This window comes from Triplophysa rosa, linkage group LG21 (genome assembly GCF_024868665.1).
Source record: "Triplophysa rosa linkage group LG21, Trosa_1v2, whole genome shotgun sequence".
Lineage (NCBI taxonomy): Eukaryota > Metazoa > Chordata > Actinopteri > Cypriniformes > Nemacheilidae > Triplophysa > Triplophysa rosa.
The window spans coordinates 16545448-16566904 of NC_079910.1; the positions used below are offsets into that span (position 1 = coordinate 16545448).

The following is a 21457-nucleotide window of genomic DNA, read 5'->3' on the forward strand; positions in this document are numbered from 1 at the left end:
AGATGTAACTGAGGTCAGATGTAACTGACTTCTTTGTAGTGGTCACTGAATATAACATGAAACACTGGACACACTTACCTTAGCGTGGTCAGCCATGCTGTGGTAATTGAGTCCAGCTTTGGATCGGAACTGTTTTTGGCACTTCTGACATTTGAGAGCGTCACGCAGCTGCGGGAGAAAGAGCAACGTTTATGATGTCAACCTCCATATCTTCAAACCATTGGTTCAAAATGTGTTATTTTATATACTATTCGACATTTGCCGGTACTCAAAAATATGGTATATTGTGATAATTAATTCATATTAGCATATTTTTTTTACATTTCTTTGAAATCACACTAGCTTTTTTTCTTTTTTTATATATCTTTTTAAGTATGCTGATATCGCTCTTCAGAGTAATCAATAAATGAAAAGCTATATGCCGCCAGTTTGCATATTCGTCTATAAATCATTTAATTAAATCTAAATCATAATTTATTTGTAAAATAAATGAAATGTTTATTTAGTTTCTTAAATATTATGATGCTTTTAATGTTTTATAACAACTAGTGTTTAAAAACGAAAACATCATTAATAACAACAAAAGATCCCTTAACTACAACAATAATAATGTCTCATGAAAAAACGGATACTGTCACATGCCTATTTAACATACCTATTATAACAATACATACTTTACTCTGCAAATTAATCAGCAAAAATTAAATGGTGTAAATAATAGTGGTATTTATCAAATATTTAAAAATATTAAATCTGCAATCCGTAATCTTTGCCTCTCTATCGCCACCGCTGTTTGAAACATAAAATTGCAGGTTATCCTACAGGTCAATCGAGTAAATTGTACCCGACAGCTCAAATTGTAAACTTATTTATAAACTTACCATTTTGAATCTGGGTAAGATAAGGACAAGATAAGGTTGTCAACACTGATTTTTTTCCCCATTTAGTTAGTTGACATACTGTATATATCGTGTAGATGTGTCCTATAGTGTGACAGCAAAAATGTAGAATAGATATTTAAGCATATAAGATATTTATTTTCATTGTTATTTTATATTGCAAATACAAATACCAATGATATAAAATAATATATTTTATTTGTCAACTATCAACATGTACTTATCACCAAAAAAGTTATGAATTGCAGCTTTTAAGAATAATAAAGATACTGTATATAATTACCACAGTAGCAGTGTTTATATGCAACAGTATTTTCTAATATTGATCAGAATTCAGTATGTAAACTTCACGTAAGTGTACTGACCCAGTTGCCATAACTCGATTAAAACCATAAAAAACTCAGTCCCCTAACACCGATCACAGCTGCCATTGATTTCACACAGGTCTGAGGCCAGAAAAACTACAATCACTCATGACCCAGCAATAACACACACCATCAATTCCCCTTTAGTAGACATGTCGTCATTTTAATAGACCTGTGCACTACGAGACTTTTCTCTAGATGTACAGTACCCTGGATAGGGCCGCTCTCTGTATCTCTCTAAATCAATAAAGTGCTCCTAATGGTTCCCCCCGGCACTGTGCGCGGGGTCCTGAGAGAGAGGTGTCTAATTGCACGCCTGAAACACTTTCCTATTTCTTTCCTCTGTGGTTTGGTTGTATAAACAACAGAGGAAAGTCATAGATTAAACATTTGATACTCTCTCTTCATTCGTGACGACAGTGTGTTGTACTTTGTGTACAATGGGGTGTTTTGTGCTGTTAATGCTGTTTAGCAAGCGGGAAGTTGAGTGTGTTAATGGGGTTTGAGCCGTCCATCATCTGGTTTAAAGAAATCTGAGAAGGAGTGACTAAGTAACAGTTTTCATTCTTACAGCGCCAATATTTTCAACAACATATACTTTTCCAACAAGCAAAACAAAGCACTACACATATGTCAAAGTTGAACACTTTATTTATGAATGTTTCCATCAATACTTAATCTGTAACATGTTGTCCAGGTAGCTGGACTGATATGTGGTGTGACCTCTGACCTTCTGACAGATCTCCATGTGCTTCTTAAGGCCCGACACGGTCTTGCGGGTGACGACAGAGCAGGTTGGGCAAACCACCTCTCCCCTCTCAGAGATGGTGTTCTGCCATTGGGCTTCAGCAGGGGGCACTAAACAATTAAGAAACATCTATATTTAACAACTTCCTAATCATTTGTATTTGTATTTAAACTTAATCATTTTTATTCAAACTGCTATTATATTTCACTTTATTACTTGTTTACCCACTTTGCCTATTTTGCTTTATGAACTTGCACTGCTTTGCGTATAAATGTGCAAACATTATTAAAATGATCATTAATAAAAATGACCATTAACGTTAGCTTTCATGGGACGTCTGAAACACATGACCAGCATCCTAGAGCATCCCAGGAGAACAAGACTGTGATGTGATGTAAAGCTGATTTCATCATAGAACCATATAGAGAGAGAGAGAGAGAGAGAGAGAGACCTGAACTGATAGAAGTAGATTCTTTTCTGGTGGCCGCTGGAGCTGACTGCTTCCTTTGGGACTCGTCTGTGAACAAAGCCCCCTCCGCCCTTTTCATCCGGCCTGCTTTCAACTTCTCCTCCACTTTATTCATCCCTGTTTAACACAACACACTACAATGAGAGCAAGCAAAGACTTCACAACAGAAAGAAGACAGAAATGGCTAATGCACCATGGTTTAAAAAGAACCCATTAAAGAAGCACATACTAATTCTCTGGTAGTGTTGTGGTGCGGTGTGTCTCAGACTTTTATGCTCTCAACAGGAAATGAAACACTTTTATAATATACCTATTAGCACCAACAGAGATAATTACTAACAAATGGCATACGTTTCTTAATGACAAACATACAGAACGAAAATACCACAGAAGTCTTAAAAGGTGTTTATCTAACAGAGATCTAGATTGAATTCTGAAAATCTGACAGACCACCCTCTGATATTGTTAAAAGGCTAACAAAGGTCATTGGGTCTCATTCACTAATAATTGCATAGATTTTTCGTATTTATACGCACATTTGAACCTCCCACGAAAACGTTTCGCCTAATTCACAACACGTGCGTACGCACATGAATTTGTTCTTAACCTCGTCCTAATGTTAAGCTGTGTCCCCAATGACATACTATACACTATGCACTTAAACTATGCACTATGCACTTAACCATCTAGTATATGATTTCAGAAGAGTAGTATCGTCCCAAATGGAATACTAAACGGTTTTATACTAACTGGAAGTATATCGGTTTCCCAGACGAGCGCCAATGACGTGAATCGCACCCCACAATGCGTGTGAAAAAATATATACTTGTGCATTGTTTATTTAATGTTTTTGCCCAGCATTACTTTAGTCATCATCAGATTGAAGCGTTATCACTCTGCAGGAGAGTTTTGCTTGAGCAGCGTCTGATAGCCCCGCCTCCCTTCCGCCACGTAAGCGAAACTGCAACCGTTGGCGTCAAGTGTCCACAGTTCCACACTTCATATTTTCGGTCGAAAAAGTGCATCATCCGGGTACTTACAGTGCACTTCTTTTTTGAGGATTTTCAATGTGAACGCACTACTCACACTATTTATACTACAAAATGGCGTAGAATAGTGCATAAGTGCGCGATTTGGGACACACCTTTAGTGAATTTGGTTCTAAGTGAGCGGCCGCGTGCACAAGTTTAGTCATTTGCATAAAACACACCCAGTCCATCTCCATATAAGGGCTTTCCGCCTAAACTTTCCTTTATCACCTGTCGATACTTAAGTCAAAGTTACTCCAGTCAACCCCATGTGACGCTGTCTACTAGGGTTGCGCGGTAAACCGGTTCTAGAAATGTACCGCTACATGTTAGATTTCAAACGGTTCAATACCAGAATTTTGCTTGTTTCGGTACTTGAAACACTGCTGTTCCAAAGTTCACCGCTATGCGGCAGTATGCCACAGAACTGACGCAGAACCGGCAACATAGAAGAACAAGATGAATCCTCTGCAAGCACCTTTGCGACCATTTAAACTGAGACACTGTGAGTGATTTATTACAAATTCGGCTCTTTCTACTTTTGCAGAGAGGCCTTTAGATTGTTTTACAGTGTAACTTATATTCTACATGCTGCGATGCATCTGTACATTCCCCTTTAACGGCATACATAGCATATATAACGTTATCTCTGTTCCAGACATCTCAGTTAGCCTACTAATCACCATGAAGTTCTCTTTCGCGTCGTATATATGTTCTTATACTGTCAAATACACACGCTGTTATGTCAAAAAGACAAAAGGTTCCCATAAGCACAGTCCATTGTGTTTTAAATGTATATCCGCATCCAAAAAGAATTTGCCTTAAAGTGACAGTAACCCAATACATCTGTGTCACATAAATAATAATAATACACAATAAAAAATATACAGACACGCAGTTTGCAGAGTTCTCGTTAGCAGGTGTTCTGCCAATTTATGCATCCCTATCAAATTTTGCTACCTCCATACAAAACAGGACTAACCCCTCCCCCAACCCAACCCTTACACCTAAATAACCCCTCCCCCAAACCAATCACAACACGAGGGTAGCACAAATTTATGGGTAGCATAAATTGGCAGAACACCGGCTGTAAAAGCGCTGTTATTCAGAGTAACCTCGCAGCTTGAGCTATTGTCTAATGCAACTTTTCTTACTCTTTCACTGTATATGATGAAATCATTTTAAAATGAAATACACATCTACGCTTAATTTTATATAAATATATATCATTTAAAATATAAAACTATTATCCTAAGATGAAACATGCATTTTGTCATTTTGTCTTAGAGAGAGAGAAGGAGAGAGAGAGACAGAGAGAGAGAAGGAAAGAAAGAGACTGGTGATTTTTGCGTATGTGTGCTTTCAACTGTTCCTATCTTTTCTCTTATATTTAGAATACATTTTAGTACGAAAGTTTTTGTGAATCATGATTTGTTCGTGAAAGCGTTCGTATGCAGGTTTCACGCACAAATTTGTGCGTACGCATGCTTAGTGAATGAGACCCATTGTGTGGCAACAAGTCTTGATAAAATGGGTCATGGCAACCCAGAAGAAAACACTTTCTGTTCTTTATATTTTACCGTAGACTTTGGAGTTTCTTTTAATATTTTTTTAAAGCTTGGATTTAAAAAGTTTAGAGCAGTTTGAAGTAGTTTTTTTAGCCTAAAGTTTGAGTATTTTGAAGACAATACAGTCAGACAAACAATAAAGATTTTTATGGCAATACAGTAATAATAAACAAGACATACAGATATATTGGTTAGTTGATTCCAATTATTGGATAGGATGGGAGCTAAACGTCTTAAAAAGAAAATATATAGTAACAAACTCCAACTTTGATGGTTCTTTCTTGAAAGCTCTAGGAGGAGTTAGATGTGATATTTTTAGTCTAAGAAGAGGGGTACCTGGGGTGATGTTATCTATCTAGACTGTTGCTATGGGGTTGCTGTGGTACCCTGGGTGGTTTCTAAGATGTGGCTATTTAGTTGTTAGGATGTTGCTATGTGATTGCTTGGATACCTGTGATGGTTGCTAGGGTGTTGCTATGCGGATGATAGGGTGTTGTTATGCTGTTGCTGGTGTACCCTGAGTTATTGCTAGGTTGTTGCTATGCTGTTGCAAGGGTGTTTATATATGGTTGGGAGGGTACCTGAGCTGGTTGCTATGGTGTTGCTAGGGAATTTCTATATGGTTGCTAGGGTACCTGTGGTGATTGCTAGGCTGTTGCTATATGGTTTCTAGGTGGTTGCTAAGATGTTGCTAGTGTAGCCTGGGTGGTTGCTATGCTGTTGCTAAGCAGTTGCTAGGGTACCTGGGGCAGTTGCTAGGGTACCCTGGGTAGTTGCTATGGTGTTACTAAGTAGTTGCTAGAGTACCCATGTTGGTTGCTAGGCTGTTGCAAGGTGGTTGCCAAGCTGTTGCTATACGGTTGCTAGGGTACCCTGGGTGGTTGCTAGGCTGTTGTTAAGATGTTGCTAGGGTACCCTGGTTGGTTGCTAGGGTGTTGCTATGTGGTTGCTAGAGTACCTCTGATGGCTGCTGTGCGGTTGCTAGGGTGTTTCTATATGGTTTCTAGGGTACTTGGGTGTGGTTGCTAGGCTGTTGCTATAAGGTTGCTATGCATTTGCTAAAGTACTAAAGATGTTTTTTAACGTGTTGTTAAGCGGTTGCTAGGTTACTGGTTTGGCAGCTGCCAATAATTAAACTTCAAGCCTCTAGTGAAACAAGCCCACCTCCATGTCTCTAAGAAACTGTGCTGCAAAGATATTCATCTGGGCTTTTTATAATGGCAGTCTATGGGATTGGTTGCTAGGATACTATTAATGGCTGCTAGGGCATGGCTTAATTGCTTCAGGATGATCCTGAGAGACTGATTGGTTGCTTGAGCAAAATGAGCCCGTCCCCTTGTCTCTATGACACTGTGATACAGTTATGTTTAATACCAAATCTCTATGTAGTATACTATAGTAGTAATCATTGTTTCATGGGCATTCCCTTCTCCATTTTAAGTCTATGGGGCACTTACGGGCGGCTCTCACGCCCCAGGGATACAACCTACACACCATTATGAGGTTTGTTCTTACAGAGCCAGGCTCTTCAAATGTTGTAACCCACATTTCTATGGGTCACATTTTCGGAGCTATGACCTGTCAAAATTTGTCAAAGTTAATTTAACAAAGTTAAATCTATGGGATTTTTCGCCTGTTTTTCGCCCGCCCTACGAAAATCGTACACCTAATTGCTTATAAAAGCCAGAACACTCCACTCAACTTCATGGGTCTACGACAAAACTATGTCATTGAGCACTTCATCCAATTATTTAAAATGTATCCCAGCAGCATGTTTACTGTTATGAAATATTTATAGATACTTTGCATTTGACCTTAATTTGAGAGACAACAATAATCACGTTTACAAGTGGGAACTGTTTTGATGCTAGAAGTAAACATCATAAAAGAAGGCAATTTGAATAACAATTTGTTAGCAATGCCAAATAAGTAAAATAAAGGAAAGTTAGGGGTTAATGACTAGTGAGGTGGAAATAGTAGATAGTAGTGTGTCTTTAATTCTTTTTCAAATAAGTTGTTCAAAACCTATAGTTATAGCTATTAAAGCTTTAGTATTACGGTACCTTTCAAGCCGAACGTTCCTGAAATAGACGGCTGCTCCCCGGTGAACTTCTTTGGAGTTTTCTGCTTCCTCCCTGGCTCAAATGGAGAACAACAACAACAAGAGGTCAAACATCTTAATAGAAGGACAAGAAATTGTTAGTTTTTATGCCTTTTTACTTCAATGCCAAAGATATGTAAGGTAATCTACAATTTTGTGTTTTAAACAAAGATGGCAGGTAAAAGTTAAAGACTGCAAATACAAATTTGAATTTATAAAAGTCCTTGATTCCGATTTGTCAATAGATGCACAGCTATGACCACTTCACCTGTGTATCACTGCACAGCACCCTTAGCAATAGGGATGTACAAGACTAATCGACTAGTCGTTTAAACTGTACAGCTCCTACTAGTCGACACTGAAAACAACAGTCGATTACAGGAAAAAACTACACAAAATTTTATAATTTAAATGACTTTCATTTTAATGTTTCTTTTAAAAACATTTTAAAATTGCAGCGCGCTCAGAAATGACCACTTGAAAGACGAGTTGTGGGAGCGTTCTGAAGGAGGAAAACGGGTAGGTTTATGCAAACTAGGTCATATCAAAGTGGCATAATAATAATTTCACTGGAGCCATGCGTAAAAATTCTGTATTGGGTTCTTATTGTCGCGATGCAGAAAACGTGGACGGAAGCACGGAATGCAAGCATAAAACGAAAAAGTAGATAATGATCTAAAGCTACATACAGTTATGTTAACAATTACTTAATAATAAATATCAATATTTTAATATTTAAAATGGATGAAAGACGTATTGACGTAATTTGATGGCAGAATGATCAAATGTGTTCTGTAAATTGTTCTGTACTTTTTGTCCATTGCTTTCTATTCACTTTTTTTGTTTACACGCATTGCTTTGCTTTATAAATACGAGCCAATCGTCAATCAGTAATGGGCTCTTGTTAGGCGCTTGCCAGGTGCAGTAGATAGAGTTATTTTTAGCGCAATTTAAGCTTAGCAAACCAAAGTTATGATACAGTTCATGCTATGTTTAATTATTGCTCGTAAATATCGTGATTTTAACGATATTAATCGTGATTTTTGCCAGTGTTTTTAGAAATATCTGCTTTCCCCTATTCAAGTAGATAGGACTGTGGACATGCTATGACGTAAATAGCTGCCCAGAGGCATTGTAAACATGGCCGCCGAGTGGCATGACTTCCGTAAACGGACTTTGGTGGCGATCAAATCACACTGTCAATCCTCATAGCCTTCAGAGAAACAGTTAACCACATAAACACATCATGTTTTATGCTAACATTGCACATATGTAAGAGACAGATGATCCGTTTTTGAAGAGGTTTGCTTGTGAATGTTTTTATAATAATGTAATGTGAACTTGAAATTGCTATACTCTACTTGTGGTACAGTGAGTCCGTGGATGTTCTCCCAAAGCGTTGCTGGCAGGGCGAACCGCCGTAAACACTAGTGGTTAATGCGCTGCGGATGCGAAACATGCGCACGAATGTTGAAACCGTCCGTCCAGCGTGTGTTTACATAGAGAAACGGTGGGAAAGTGGCGCTGCAGGATGGAAATTCACGTTGTCTTTATGAATGGCCGGGCCGGTCACTATAGCTCACACCACGCACATACTTTGTGTAGTTATTAGCATGTTCTGTACAGTAATGAAAACAGGTCGCACCACAACAAAATGTGCACTCACACAAATGCTCCCAAATATTTTTCGAGGTCGCACAGGTAAAATATAGGGAGCATTAAATATAGGGTTTTACTCCATGAATGTTGCATTAATACAAACTTTTGGCTTTGATATTTGCATTGTACACGTATTTACACCGCTTGACTTTATCATTGCTGGACAAAATGGCCTACATTGCCTTTAAACTTATAACACATTGTTATAAGCTAACAGTTGTGAATTGGGATAAAGAAATTAGACAATTTTGAACACTGATGCCATGGAATCGCTAATATTTGAATTACTTCTAATTAGTCTCAATAAAGTCAGATGCTTTTTCTACCGCTTAGCATAGCTACTTCTTTCAAAGGAAAAACTTGCAGCTTGGTAAGCTAGAGTTTTAAAGCAGTTTGACAAACATTATTAAGACTCAAACTTCAGTGCACCCAAGGCAAGTGAGCACCTGCTGTTTCACATGTTCCCTAATCTCCCGTGTTTGTCACTGCTGTGTTAGAACCTGACACAGCTTTCATGTAGCAGTCATGTGAGGTGAGAGCGGATATGTTACGCGTCTCCCTCCATGAGTGTGTTAGCATAGCAGACATTGATTGTCAACTTATGTCACACAAACACAGCTGCTCCCGTGCTTTTTTTGGACATTTCAGAGGCAACACCACCCCACACACAAACATGGCTCTCGCCTCTGGCTCCGACGTGGAACAAACGTAGGGGCCCTGTACACAAACAAAGGCCATAAATAGCCGTCTCACAGCGAGGGCCGCGCCAATATCTCGACTCACTGCGTCTCTACCAGGCAGAGACAGAGACCGGAGCCGCCACCAGCTACCAGAGAGACTTAATGACCAGTCCTGAGACGTATCTGAGACAGAGCTCCTACACACTGCTGCTTAAAGGGAAAATACACCCTTTCTGACAAATGTCAATAACTCAGTGTTGAGGGCATTCTGGGACATGTTAATAAGGAAGGGAATGAATGACATTCTTGCTTTCAAAGAATTAAGTGGGCGAAAAAAGATTTTGAAGTCATATATTCATCCTGGGCTCAAGCCCTGGAAAGTATTAGAAGGTTAGTGGGCCTACTTTTCTTGATGGAGGAACTTCTGGTTATGTGTTACCAATGAAGTTTCTGTAGATGGGTTTGATAAAAAATTCAATGTTACTAATGTTAAAAAATTAACAGACATTCTTGAAGTTTCAGAATTTCAACTCTCTAAAGCAGTGGTCACCAACCTTTTTGAGCCCGTGATCCCCGACTTCGGAATTGATGAAAGGCAAGATCTACCACTCAAAAAGTTGAAATTAAAAACAGCCCAGATTGAACCTGCAGCTTGAGGCCTTTTATTTAGCCTATAATTGTGGGCCTATTTGAATGACATGAAATTCTTTGTTCCACTTTTCAGATGCAACTAAGCAATCTCTGTAACATGTAGAGTTGCCACTTTCAGTGCGCCAAAACGAGGTGAAAAACACCAATTCAAACACCATCCAAGGACTTGAATTCACACATGACAGCTTGACATTAAAACGAGGTTAAGAATAAGTTTATCAAGACCCTAATTATTAAGGTATTTACTGTATAAAGATTTGTTATTTATTATGCATTTATTTGGAGTTTATTTGGTTTACTTTTATTAAGTAAAAAATCTATTTATTTTTACCCGTCTAATAATGTCTTGGTAATGGTGATCTGTTTCACAAAATAGCCAAAGGTCTGACAATGTAGTATGGATTATCATATTAGGCTAATTGAAAACATAAATAGGATGTCAGCAGGGACGTCTCCTGCATGAGATAGTACTGAAAACTGTCCAGTTTACCATCACTGACAAACCCGTGGATCATTCACAATTACAACTATAACAAGAAACTGTTGTCTTTCACACAAGCTCAACATGCGCGCATAGCGTCATTGGCGGGTGGGAATGGTGGGACATGTCCCCACCACTTTTTGGAAGAAATTAAGAAAGGCTTGCGGAAGGTGTGTATTGTTTAGGGGCCATTAACATCTAAAACTCGTGGAATACTCAGGATGCGCTGCTTTCTCACCATCTCCCGTTGCTCTCACTCGTACGTTATATTTGCGGAAGACGCGGCCAGTATGAAATGCGTGCATCATCCGCGCTCACGGTGCTTGCTTGCGCATCCAAGCACAAAAATGCGTAAACCAATGAACAAGTGACATTTTTTGTCATAGGAATAAACTGTTTTTGCATTAATACAATAAAGTGTAATGCATCGCAACAGCCAAGTGATCTTTCCCAAATGACAGTTTGGTAACCACATACTGTGAGAGCTGGAGCCGAAAAGCGGAAAAGCCAATGGACGGACCGCCCACTATATAAATTAGCAAGGTTCAATACAACGGAAGGAAGGAGGCGGGAACCGGCGAACATTTAAACATATTAATCAAAAATAAATAAACAATAAACAGCAGTAAAACAGGCCGGCAGCCCCTCACGGACGACTGCCGGCCACACGAGCGTAAACAAAACTTAACTAATGTCCGTGCCCGGTCCTCTCTCCTGTCTACTCCTGTCGCTCGGCCTTTTATGCTTCCGATCTCCTCCGTGGGAGATACGAGGCCGGTGTGGCGCCCAGCTGACGCTCATTATCAATCACATCACCGGCCTTGCTTCCTCCTCCCACGGCTCTCGTCACGTCTCTCTCGTCACACCCCCATCGCCCCTCACAGGCCAGTGGGTACCCACAGGACTGTGCCTACTCCCCCCCCGGGGGGCCAGTCCCAATGGCCCCAGCGCTTGGGGGTATGGACCGACGAGACGAGAGAACGGAGACGGAAGCACCAAGGGTGACAGGGGCAGGAGAGGGGAGAGAGGGAAAAAAAATTAGTCCGGTTCCCCGACACGCTGTTGCTCGGTCCTCAACCAGCCGAAAGGCTCTTACTCGTGGTGCCATGCGGTGGTACTGGACGCTCCCTCGCTCCTCCTCCGCCCCCTGACGGCCAGCGATGGCTCCTCCGGATGAGGGCAGCCGGCAGGAAGTCACCCGCTTCCTGCTCCTCCCCTACACGGCGGATGGCAGCAGGCTCCGGCCCATGGCAAGCGGGGCTGACTCCTCCGCTCCCTCCCTGAAGGCAGCCACCCCACCTCAGACCCAGGGGCACAGCAGCGGGGTCCTCGTGTCCTGGCGGCCGGCGGTGGCTCCTCCGACCGAGGGCACCGCGATCCCCCTCAGCGGCGAGGACTCTTTGACAGCATGTCCCTCCTTCCTTCTGGGTTTCGGCACCAATGTAGCAAGGTTCAATAAAACGGAAGGAAGGAGGCGGGAACCGGCGAACATTTAAACATTTTAATCAAAAATAAATAAACAATAAACAGCAGTAAAACAGGCCGGCAGCCCCTCACGGACGACTGCCGGCCACACGAACGTAAACAAAACTTAACTAATGTCCGGTCCCGGTCCTCTCTCCTGTCTACTCCTGTCTCTCGGCCTTTTATGCTTCCGATCTCCTCCGTGGGAGATACGAGGCCGGTGTGGCACCCAGCTGACGCTCATTATCAATCACATTACCGGCCTCGCTTCCTCCTCCCACGGCTCTCGTCACGCCTCCCTCGTCACAATAAACATTCCCAACGAGTTATTACAGAAACAATTTGTTTAGTTTTTGTCGTCTTTGTCCCCACCACTTTTCAAAACAAAAAGTTACGCCACTGCATGCATGAGTCATATAGTATATATATATATACAGTATATATATACTGTATATATTAGGGCTGAGTATTGGCAAGGGCCTTGCGATACGATATATATCATGATGGATAAGTCACGATACAATATATTGCAATATCTTTCGATACAATTTTTTTAAATAAAAAATGTAAAAAAAAACTGAAAATACAACTTGCTGTTGACCATCTGGGGTATTTTTTAACATCCCACCAATAGAATCCATTACATACCAGTAGACATGATTATAATTTCAATTTAAACCAATACAATTTCCTTTAAATCCTTTAAATTGTGTTTTGGGCAGGGTTCTATTGTTTTTTTCAGCAGGGTTGTTTTGGCTGCAGTCCAGTTTGATAGCATTAATGTCAGTCCATGCATACTTTAGATTTGCATTTTAGGCGCTCTAAACGCGCACGATACACTATCGTGAAAAAAAAATTGTGATAGTTTGCTGTATCGATATTTATACATATATATATACATAGCGGAAAAAAATAAGAGTCCATTTCAGAGAGCGTTTTTCTGATTTTAAAGTTTACTATTTACATGTATGTGTTATAATTTTTGTTTCATTCTGTGAACTACTAACAATATCCCAAATTTCAAATAAAAATGTTGGGTCCCACTTTATATTAAGTGGCCCTAATACCTCTGAACTTACATGGTAACTAGATGTGTACTTAGTATGTAACTACAGCGTAAGTACACATTGGTACATAGTTTCTACAGCTGTACTATTTGTGTAACTACACACATGTAACAACCCACTGAAAAGCTGGTCTAAGTACAAATGTGTAACAGGACATTGGTAACAACACTTCAGTAAGTGCACATGTGTAACAAGAATTGTGTAACTACATTTTGTAACGACAACATCACAGAATTTTGTCCACTTCATTAGTCTTCAATGTTGCAGTTAACAGTTTCGAATTCATCTGATAGCGACGTTCCTCAGAAGAGGAGAAGAGGTCATGAAAAGAAGACAGAGAAGACTAGAATTTCAAAATCTACCAAGCACAGCTCATGTGGTAGGCACACATGCTGTTTTTGAACTTATCTTTCTGTTCATGTGCCTCCATATAACACATACCAAATATCGGATATCAGTCTCCTTGACTAAAATGAGTACTGGTAGAATCCCAGAAAAACCATTTGAACAATTCCGTGAAAATGTCAAGTTTTTACCAAAGGTTTTTACAATAAAAACAGCACAGATATCAACATTTGGTGGTTCAAATAGCCATGTGAGGTCTCTCTTCAAGTATTTAAAGCATTTGTTTTATTTTTAGTGCATGATTTTCCATAGTCAGGTCAGTGCCATTTTCAGGATGGTCACATCCATTACGGTACACATTCTGTCAGGATCGTGGTGCAGAGAACCCAGATGCAGGCAGGCGGTGGGTAAGGGGTTAACCCCTTGATCTCCGCCTGCCTGCAATTGGGTTCTCTTTCCACGTCAGTCGTGACAGTTTATTAACACATATATGACACTCAACAATGTAACAGATTCTAAAGTAAAATGTCCGCACAAGGTCCTTTGGACATCCTTAAATAAAAAATAGAAAAAAAACTTTTGTTTTGAAATCAAACAAGAATTGACATGAATTACAAAATGTGCCTTAACAATAAAATTTAAACATAATGAATGGGCAACTTAGAGTATCTGTGTATCTTTCTATCTTAACTTATACTGTATGTTATTGGCAGCAGTTTATGCTTTTTTTGGCATTTTCAATGGTCGACTTGAGGTCTGCTGTCAGAGACTGCAGGCACCGTTTTGCAAAGTCAAGGAGTTTCTCCTCCTTGGCTCTGAACTTTGGGATGGTTCGGTAAAACTCTGGATCAACAAGCTGCATTTCAGCCACAACAGCTGTTATTGCGAGTGTATTTCGGTCAACCCCAACTTTGGTGCATGCCTTACTGATGCTTCCTTCTTTTTTGAAGGCACGAAAAACTTTAATGTACCATTTCAGTACATCATCTGGGGTTGTTGCTGTAGAAAGAAAAAAGCTTTCTTTAATAAGACAAACCAAAGAAAATCGAATTGATACATTTTCAGTTAAATACACAGACTTTTAAAAAGGGAAATAAACATGCCTATGGATGTGACAAAAATGGTAGGATTTCTCTGAATTCTAATGCACAAACCTCAAGCAATTATACCCAACAAATGCAGAAGGGATAACTCTTCACAGAACATGAAATAGTTTGTCTATTTTAATTTTCATGTGCCCATTTATGAGGAATGTGTCATGGCTCTGCTTCATTTAAGTCATGTCTTTCTTGGTCCTGTAGCAGAGCCATGGCAAAGCCTTTGGTTATGTGTGAAGAGAAACATATTATTGTCCTTTTGACAATAATATGCGTTCTTTCCAGTGTCTCGTCATTGGCCCCGCTCCTCTCGTTTCCTTGTTATCCTTCCCTGAGTGTTTAATTACCCACACCTACCCCGTGTCGTTATCCCTCGTTTGTCTCTCCCTGTTTATACCCTCATGTTTCTTTGTCTTGTGCTGTTGGATTGTACTCTGTTCATTGCGTTCTGTATGTCCTGTAATTCTGCGTGTATTATTCCTAGAGTTTCCTGCCTTGTCTTGCCCGTGTTTGTGAGTTTAAGTTTTGGATTTTTTAGTTCTTGTTCTGCCCCATTGTGGGAAGTTTTTGTTTCATGTTTAGATCTTAGTTCTGTTTCTGTTTTTCCCCCATCGAGGGTGTTTTGTTTTGTGTTTTTGTATAATAAAGTATTTTTGTTAACAAAACAAGCCCCCCCTTTAATGAGCACCTCGAGGTGCTCACCAAGGGGTAGACGGACGAGACAAGACCGACTGGGTGACAGACAGGACAAGGCAAAACAAAGAAAATAAAATCAAGGGCAGACAAGACAACATAATAACAGGACTAGGGTGGGACAGTAAAAATAACAAACAAGGGAGGGGGGGTGGGGCCAAACAAGGGCCCATAGGGGGCAGTCCATGGGGGTGGGGAATAGTCCCAGTCCCCGGCTGCGCTCGAGGGCGCGGAGTCCTGGGGGACTTAGGATAAGTCCTGGGAGGAACAGTCTTTGACCCTGGGAGTCTCCCAGGGACCGGCTGGAAGGCCGGCTGGACAGGGCTTGACGCCGGCTGGAAGGCCGGCTGGACAGGGCTTGACGCCGGCTGGAAGGCCGGCTGGACAGGGCTTGACGCCGGCTGGAAGGCCGGCTGGACAGGGCTTGACGCCGGCTGGATGGCCGGCTGGATGGCCGGCTGGGACGCCGGCTGGAGGACCGACTGGAACCGGCTGGGACGCCGGCTGGATCACCGGACTGGACGCCGGCTGGATCACCGGACTGGACGCCGGCTGGATCACCGGACTGGACGCCGGCTGGATCACCGGACTGGATGCCGCTGCACCGGACTGGACGCCGGCTGCACCGGACTGGACGCCCCTCTCCGTTGCCTTTCTTCTTCAGCCGAACCACCCGACTGGTGGTCGGCTGAAGGAATGAGGTGAAGGGCGCAGGTGGCTCCGGGTTGGACGCCTCCGACGAGGAACTCCAGGACTCCCTCCTTCCTCGCCTGCCTCGAAGGCTGACTGGTGGGGGAGAGGCTGCAGGGAGTGAGACGGAGGTGAGGTGATGCCCACGACTCCGATCTGATGGCACGATCCTCCGGGATCGTGACCAACGGGACGGAGACTTGGAGTGAACTGAGACCCCTGGCTCCGACCGGTTAATGGCATAACTGACCACATTCTCGAAGCGCAGCGGCCTCAGCATCCTCATCTCCGCCCGCGAGATCGGATCGTTTAGGCCACTGTTGTAAATCACCGTTAGCTCCGCCTCACCAAAAGCCATATCCTCTGCAGCCTCCAGGAACCTCTCGGTGTACTCCACCATGTCAGCCTCACCCTGACGGATTCTACAAAGGAGGTGAGCCTGGCGAGATCGGAGGACGTCCATAATGCTGCCTGCTGGGTTCAGCGTTGGCTGTTGGATTCTGTCAGGATCGTGGTGCAGAGAACCCAGATGCAGGCAGGCGGTGGGTAAGGGGTTAACAAAAAACTTTTATTAAATAAACAAAACACAAAACAAAGATCCACAAGGGGATTAAACACTAACAGATAAATAATACACAAATATAGACAGGAACAATAAACTGGACTGGACTAAACTAACATAACACTAGACACTAAATGACTGGACTAGACTAAACACTTACTAGGACTGGTATTTACACAGCACACATGAACACAGCGAACATGGAGTACATAGCAAGGACACCACGCACAATGAACGAGCAACAAGACAATGAAACAAGAGGGCATTAAATAGGGAACACAAACGAAGGATAATTAACAAAGGCAGGTGGGGAACATTAGACACGGGAGGAGAGCAATACATGAGACGAGAGGGGCGGGACCAATGACAGGACACGAGAAAACACATGAGAAGTAAAAACAAACAACTCATGGTTTTCTCACATAAAACCTAAGGACTCTGCCCCGATCCCGCCACACGACTAGAATTTCATAAACAAGACGGTGGGACCGTGACAATAAACATTGTTTATTACTGCATTTTTTTTAAACCTTTTTTGTAGTCCTCTACACTTAACTTACTCAGAATACTTGGGCATTTCATTCAATTGTTAAATTACTCTTAAGTGAAAAGTTCCTATGAAATGATCATGTACAAACACAGACTGTATACAACTATAGCCCTAACAATTACACTTTATTTTAAGCGATCAGTTCCTGAGGAGTTACCATGTAAGTACACTGGTGTTAGAGTGTTAAACAGAGGTTAATGTTTTGTATATATTACACAGTAAGTTGGGACTGTTTTACACTTTATTTTAAGCGATCAGTTCCTGAGGAGTTACCATGTAAGTATACTGGTGTTACAGTGTTAAACAGAGGTTAAGGTTTTGTATATTACACAGTAAGGTGTGACTGTTTTACACTTTATATTGAGTGGACAGTTCCTGAGGAGTTACCATGTAAGTACACTGGTATAACAATGTGAAACCTTAGTATTGATTCAACATTAGTCATGTGTTAAATACATGGCATGCACTCCATAAAGTGTCATTGAATTCGAAACTGTTAACTGCAACATTGAAGACTAATGAAGTGGACAAAATTCTGTGAAGATATTGTCGTTACAAAATGTAGTTACACAATTCTTGTTACACATGTGCACTTACTGAAGTGTTGTTACCAATGTCCTGTTACACATTTATACTTAGACCAGCTTTTCAGTGGGTTGTTACATGTGTGTAGTTACACAAATAGTACAGCTGTAGAAACTATGTACCAATGTGTACTTACGCTGTAGTTACATACTAAGTACACATCTAGTTACCATGTAAGTTCAGAGGTATTAGGGCCACTTAATATAAAGTGGGGCCAAATGTTGTTTCTTTTTGCATTTATCTGCAGAAAATGAAAACTGGAGAAACAGGTCAAAATAACAGAAAAGATGCTCTCTATTTTTTCAGACCTCGAAGAAAACAAGTTCATATTCACTTTTAAGCAATACAACAGTCATATTTCTACATGTACATTCAGGAAAAGTTAAAAACTATTTTTTATGTGATCACCTCGATTTTTATCCCAGTTTTCATGTGTCTTGTCATGCTGTCAGTCTTTCACATTGCTGTTGGATGACTTTATGTCACCAATACAACAAACACTGGACTGGAATGGCCACAATACATCTAGAAATGCTTATTTGAAATGAACATTTGGAAATGGTCTCTTAATTTTTTTTGCGGCTATATACTTGTATATATATATATATATATATATATATATATATACAGTATATATCACCACAGTATTTACATGGTATTCCAGAGTACTTTGAAAAAATACCATGGTATTACAATAGTAAATATTCTGAGATTCCCAGAACACCCAGGATTTAAAAATCTTAGTGTGTAGCAATCTTACTGTGCTTCATTCTTTCAGGATCCTCCTCGGGGAATGGTGGGGGTAGACTGTCTTCCTCGCTGTCACTGCCCTCAGTGTCTACAGACGTCCCCTGGTGCTGAGAACTGTGCTGCAGTCTCCTCTCCGGTCTTTGGGGGGTGCACTCTCCGTTCTGTGAGGGCTGAGATACCTCCTGGGTCTTCTTCACCTTGAAAAATGCGGGAGACGGAGGGCTGTTCTCTGTGGGCCTTAGGGGAGCGAAGGGAACACAGGCTATTAATGGCAATGCACGGAGGACTGGTACCATAGTAATACAGGAGAACATCATCTGGAACTTAATGATCGCCGTGTGGAAAACAAACCACGTCCTGAAGTAAATGATTGTTGTTTTAGTTTGTGAGTTAAAAGTGTTATGCCAAACACTTTGAAAGTGGCTATTTAAATTTAGTGCAGAAATGTATCATGAATGCTAAAGAAACACAAGGAAACCAATAAGGAGCAAAATGGTCAACACTTTAAGAGGTACCTGACAGTTTCTTCTGCATGTGGAACACAAAAGAAGATATTTTGAGTAATGTTTCAGTGGTTTTGTGTTCATACAATGGAAGTCAACGTTGTTTGGGTTACCGACGTTCTTCAAAATATCTTCTGCTATGTTCTGCATAAGGCTTGAAATGACATGAGAGTGAAAAAACGATCTTATGAATATTTTTTAATTGTGGGTGCACTATTTCTTTTCAGGAACAGGGCATTGGCATTTCTAACCTTTTTTTGGCATTGCCCTTCACAAGGCTCTTCTGCTGTTTGGGTTCGGACTTGAGATCGGGTTTGGTATCCAGGGTGACCCCAGACTTGGTCTCCACGGTGACCCTTTCTGGGTGGTTCCACAGTTTGTGCTTTTGAAGACGCACCTTCGTGGCAAACACAGCCTCACAGTATGGGCATCTGTGACTCAGCTTCTCTGCTTTGGTCGCCTGAATGACACACACACACACACACACACACACAGTAATGTTGTGTCATCATTTTAAGTGATAAAAGCACGAGAACAAGAAAGATGGAACATATTGTACAAAACTGAGCATTTTAAATCTGGCCTATAATAACATGTGCACGACAAAATCAAAGTGTTTACATATTTTGTTCTGGTGATCGTGTTGTTGTAAAACCACTAAAATAATCATTATTCATACACGGGTCGTATTTTATTCACTAATTTTTGGATACATAATATTGATTTGAAATATTTTATTAATTCATTTGTAACTAAATCAAACCTTAAGCGAGGAAAAAACGTTTCCTTTTCGCTTTCAAAGGGACAGTTCACCCAAAAATGAAAATTCTGTCATCATTTTCTCACCCTCAAGTTGTTTCAAACCTGTATACGATTCTTTGTTTGGTTGAACACAAAGAAAGATATTTGGAGGAATGTTTCTGGGAAACCACTGACTACCATTAAAATAATTGTCAAAGGTGCCCCAGAACGGTTTGTTTTCCTAAATTCTTCCAAATATTTTCTTTTGTGTTCAACAGAACGAAGAAATGTATACAGGTTTGGAACAACTTGAGGGTGAGTAAATGATGACAGGGTGAACTGTTCCTTTAAGTCAAGACACAATGTTCAAACAAGACGAACAAGAATTTGTAAGCAAATTATTTTTATGACCCCGTGTTGTTGTCTTAAGGCTGGTGTTATCTAGGAATAACATACCTTTGAATGGCTGACCAATCAGAATCTAGCATTCCAGAGCGCTGTGCAATACAATTTTATGTGCTAATGTCAACAAAATATTTAGCTGAGCTATCACTTCGTACTATTATATTTATTATGCATATTTTAATTATTACACAAAAACAATAGTTCAAAGTGATCAAACAAAGAAAGACTTTGGGAAAGACCCCAGCATGAAGATGAATAAATTTAGCGAGTTCTCACAACCTCACCAAGAAGATTTTTGCGAGCTGTCTATGAGGTGTGCTTTAGCGTGCTAACAGACTGTTTCAGAGTCTTTTACAGCACTGCGACTACAGCCTTTAAAATATCACTTCAATTATTTAACAAATAATATAATCATTCAGTGAATCTTTAAGACATACAGTAAGTGTTTGACTTGTGAGCAATGCGGATTTGTAGAAGTGTTTCGTTACAACCACTGTTACAGCAGTTTTGTCCAAAACTAGATTTTAATGCACGATGTGGAGGCCAAGAACCACTCATCCAGCCAATCAGAATCGAGTATTCAAATAGACCATGGTATAAACTACTATTATAGTATTGCCTATTAAGTTTGTTTGCCTATTTAGAGTATACGCAGAATTCTGCTGGTTGTACATGTGTTTCGGGTGTTTTCTCTGGATTCTTGATTTTACCCCTTGGCATCTCTGATAATGATATTTAAGTCCATAAATACTGGGGAATTCCAGCCAGCAGCCCGAGCACGGACATTTCACCCTGGAACGACTTTTAAACTCCTCTTTCCACTGAACTATCATATGAGCCTGCAGCCAAAGAAACACAACACAAACACAAAGACACAGTCATTTGAAACTATTAGCAATCAATTTACACACACTGCACTTCTTTATGAGATGTTTTTCCTTTAAGCACAACAGTTGGAAATAATTTGTAAAGTCCCCAAATTCCCTCAAATCCCACACTGGCTTAGCTTCATTCCGCCAGCATTAGCCAGAAAGAATAGTTTGTGGGTTTACTCACAGGAATATTGCGCAGTTCCTGCACCTCGGCACGGGGGCGCCCTTTCTTCTTGCCCTCTGACTTCTCAGTACAGGAGGAACCTGAGAAAGAGCCTTTAAAGGCATGAAACAGAAAACAAAGCTGATTTTACTTTTCTAATGTGTTGCATTTTATTTTATTGCCAGAAACCTTCTTTATATCAAGAATAAATAGTATTTATTGTGACAGGTCTTATTCGTTGACCCTTATTTTATATTATTATTTTAATTTTGTTTCATTTTTTATTTTATTTATTGCTAGAAACCTTTATTATATCATTAA

General features: G+C 40.6%; 1 protein-coding gene across 3 annotated transcripts in view; it reads right to left on the minus strand.

Moving 5' to 3' along the window:
- Positions 1 to 21457, minus strand: part of znf512b (zinc finger protein 512B) — a 72285-nt gene that overhangs the window by 13319 nt on the left and 37509 nt on the right. For all 3 annotated transcript variants that reach the window (XM_057362909.1, XM_057362910.1, XM_057362908.1), the window contains exons 3-10: positions 21158 to 21249; positions 20812 to 20940; positions 19207 to 19415; positions 18463 to 18689; positions 7141 to 7212; positions 2464 to 2598; positions 1995 to 2122; positions 79 to 168 (exon numbers count right to left, since the gene is read on the minus strand). In XM_057362909.1, the coding sequence (XP_057218892.1) occupies positions 79 to 168; positions 1995 to 2122; positions 2464 to 2598; positions 7141 to 7212; positions 18463 to 18689; positions 19207 to 19415; positions 20812 to 20940; positions 21158 to 21249 (1082 nt within the window). The remainder of the gene's footprint in view (positions 1 to 78; positions 169 to 1994; positions 2123 to 2463; positions 2599 to 7140; positions 7213 to 18462; positions 18690 to 19206; positions 19416 to 20811; positions 20941 to 21157; positions 21250 to 21457) is intronic.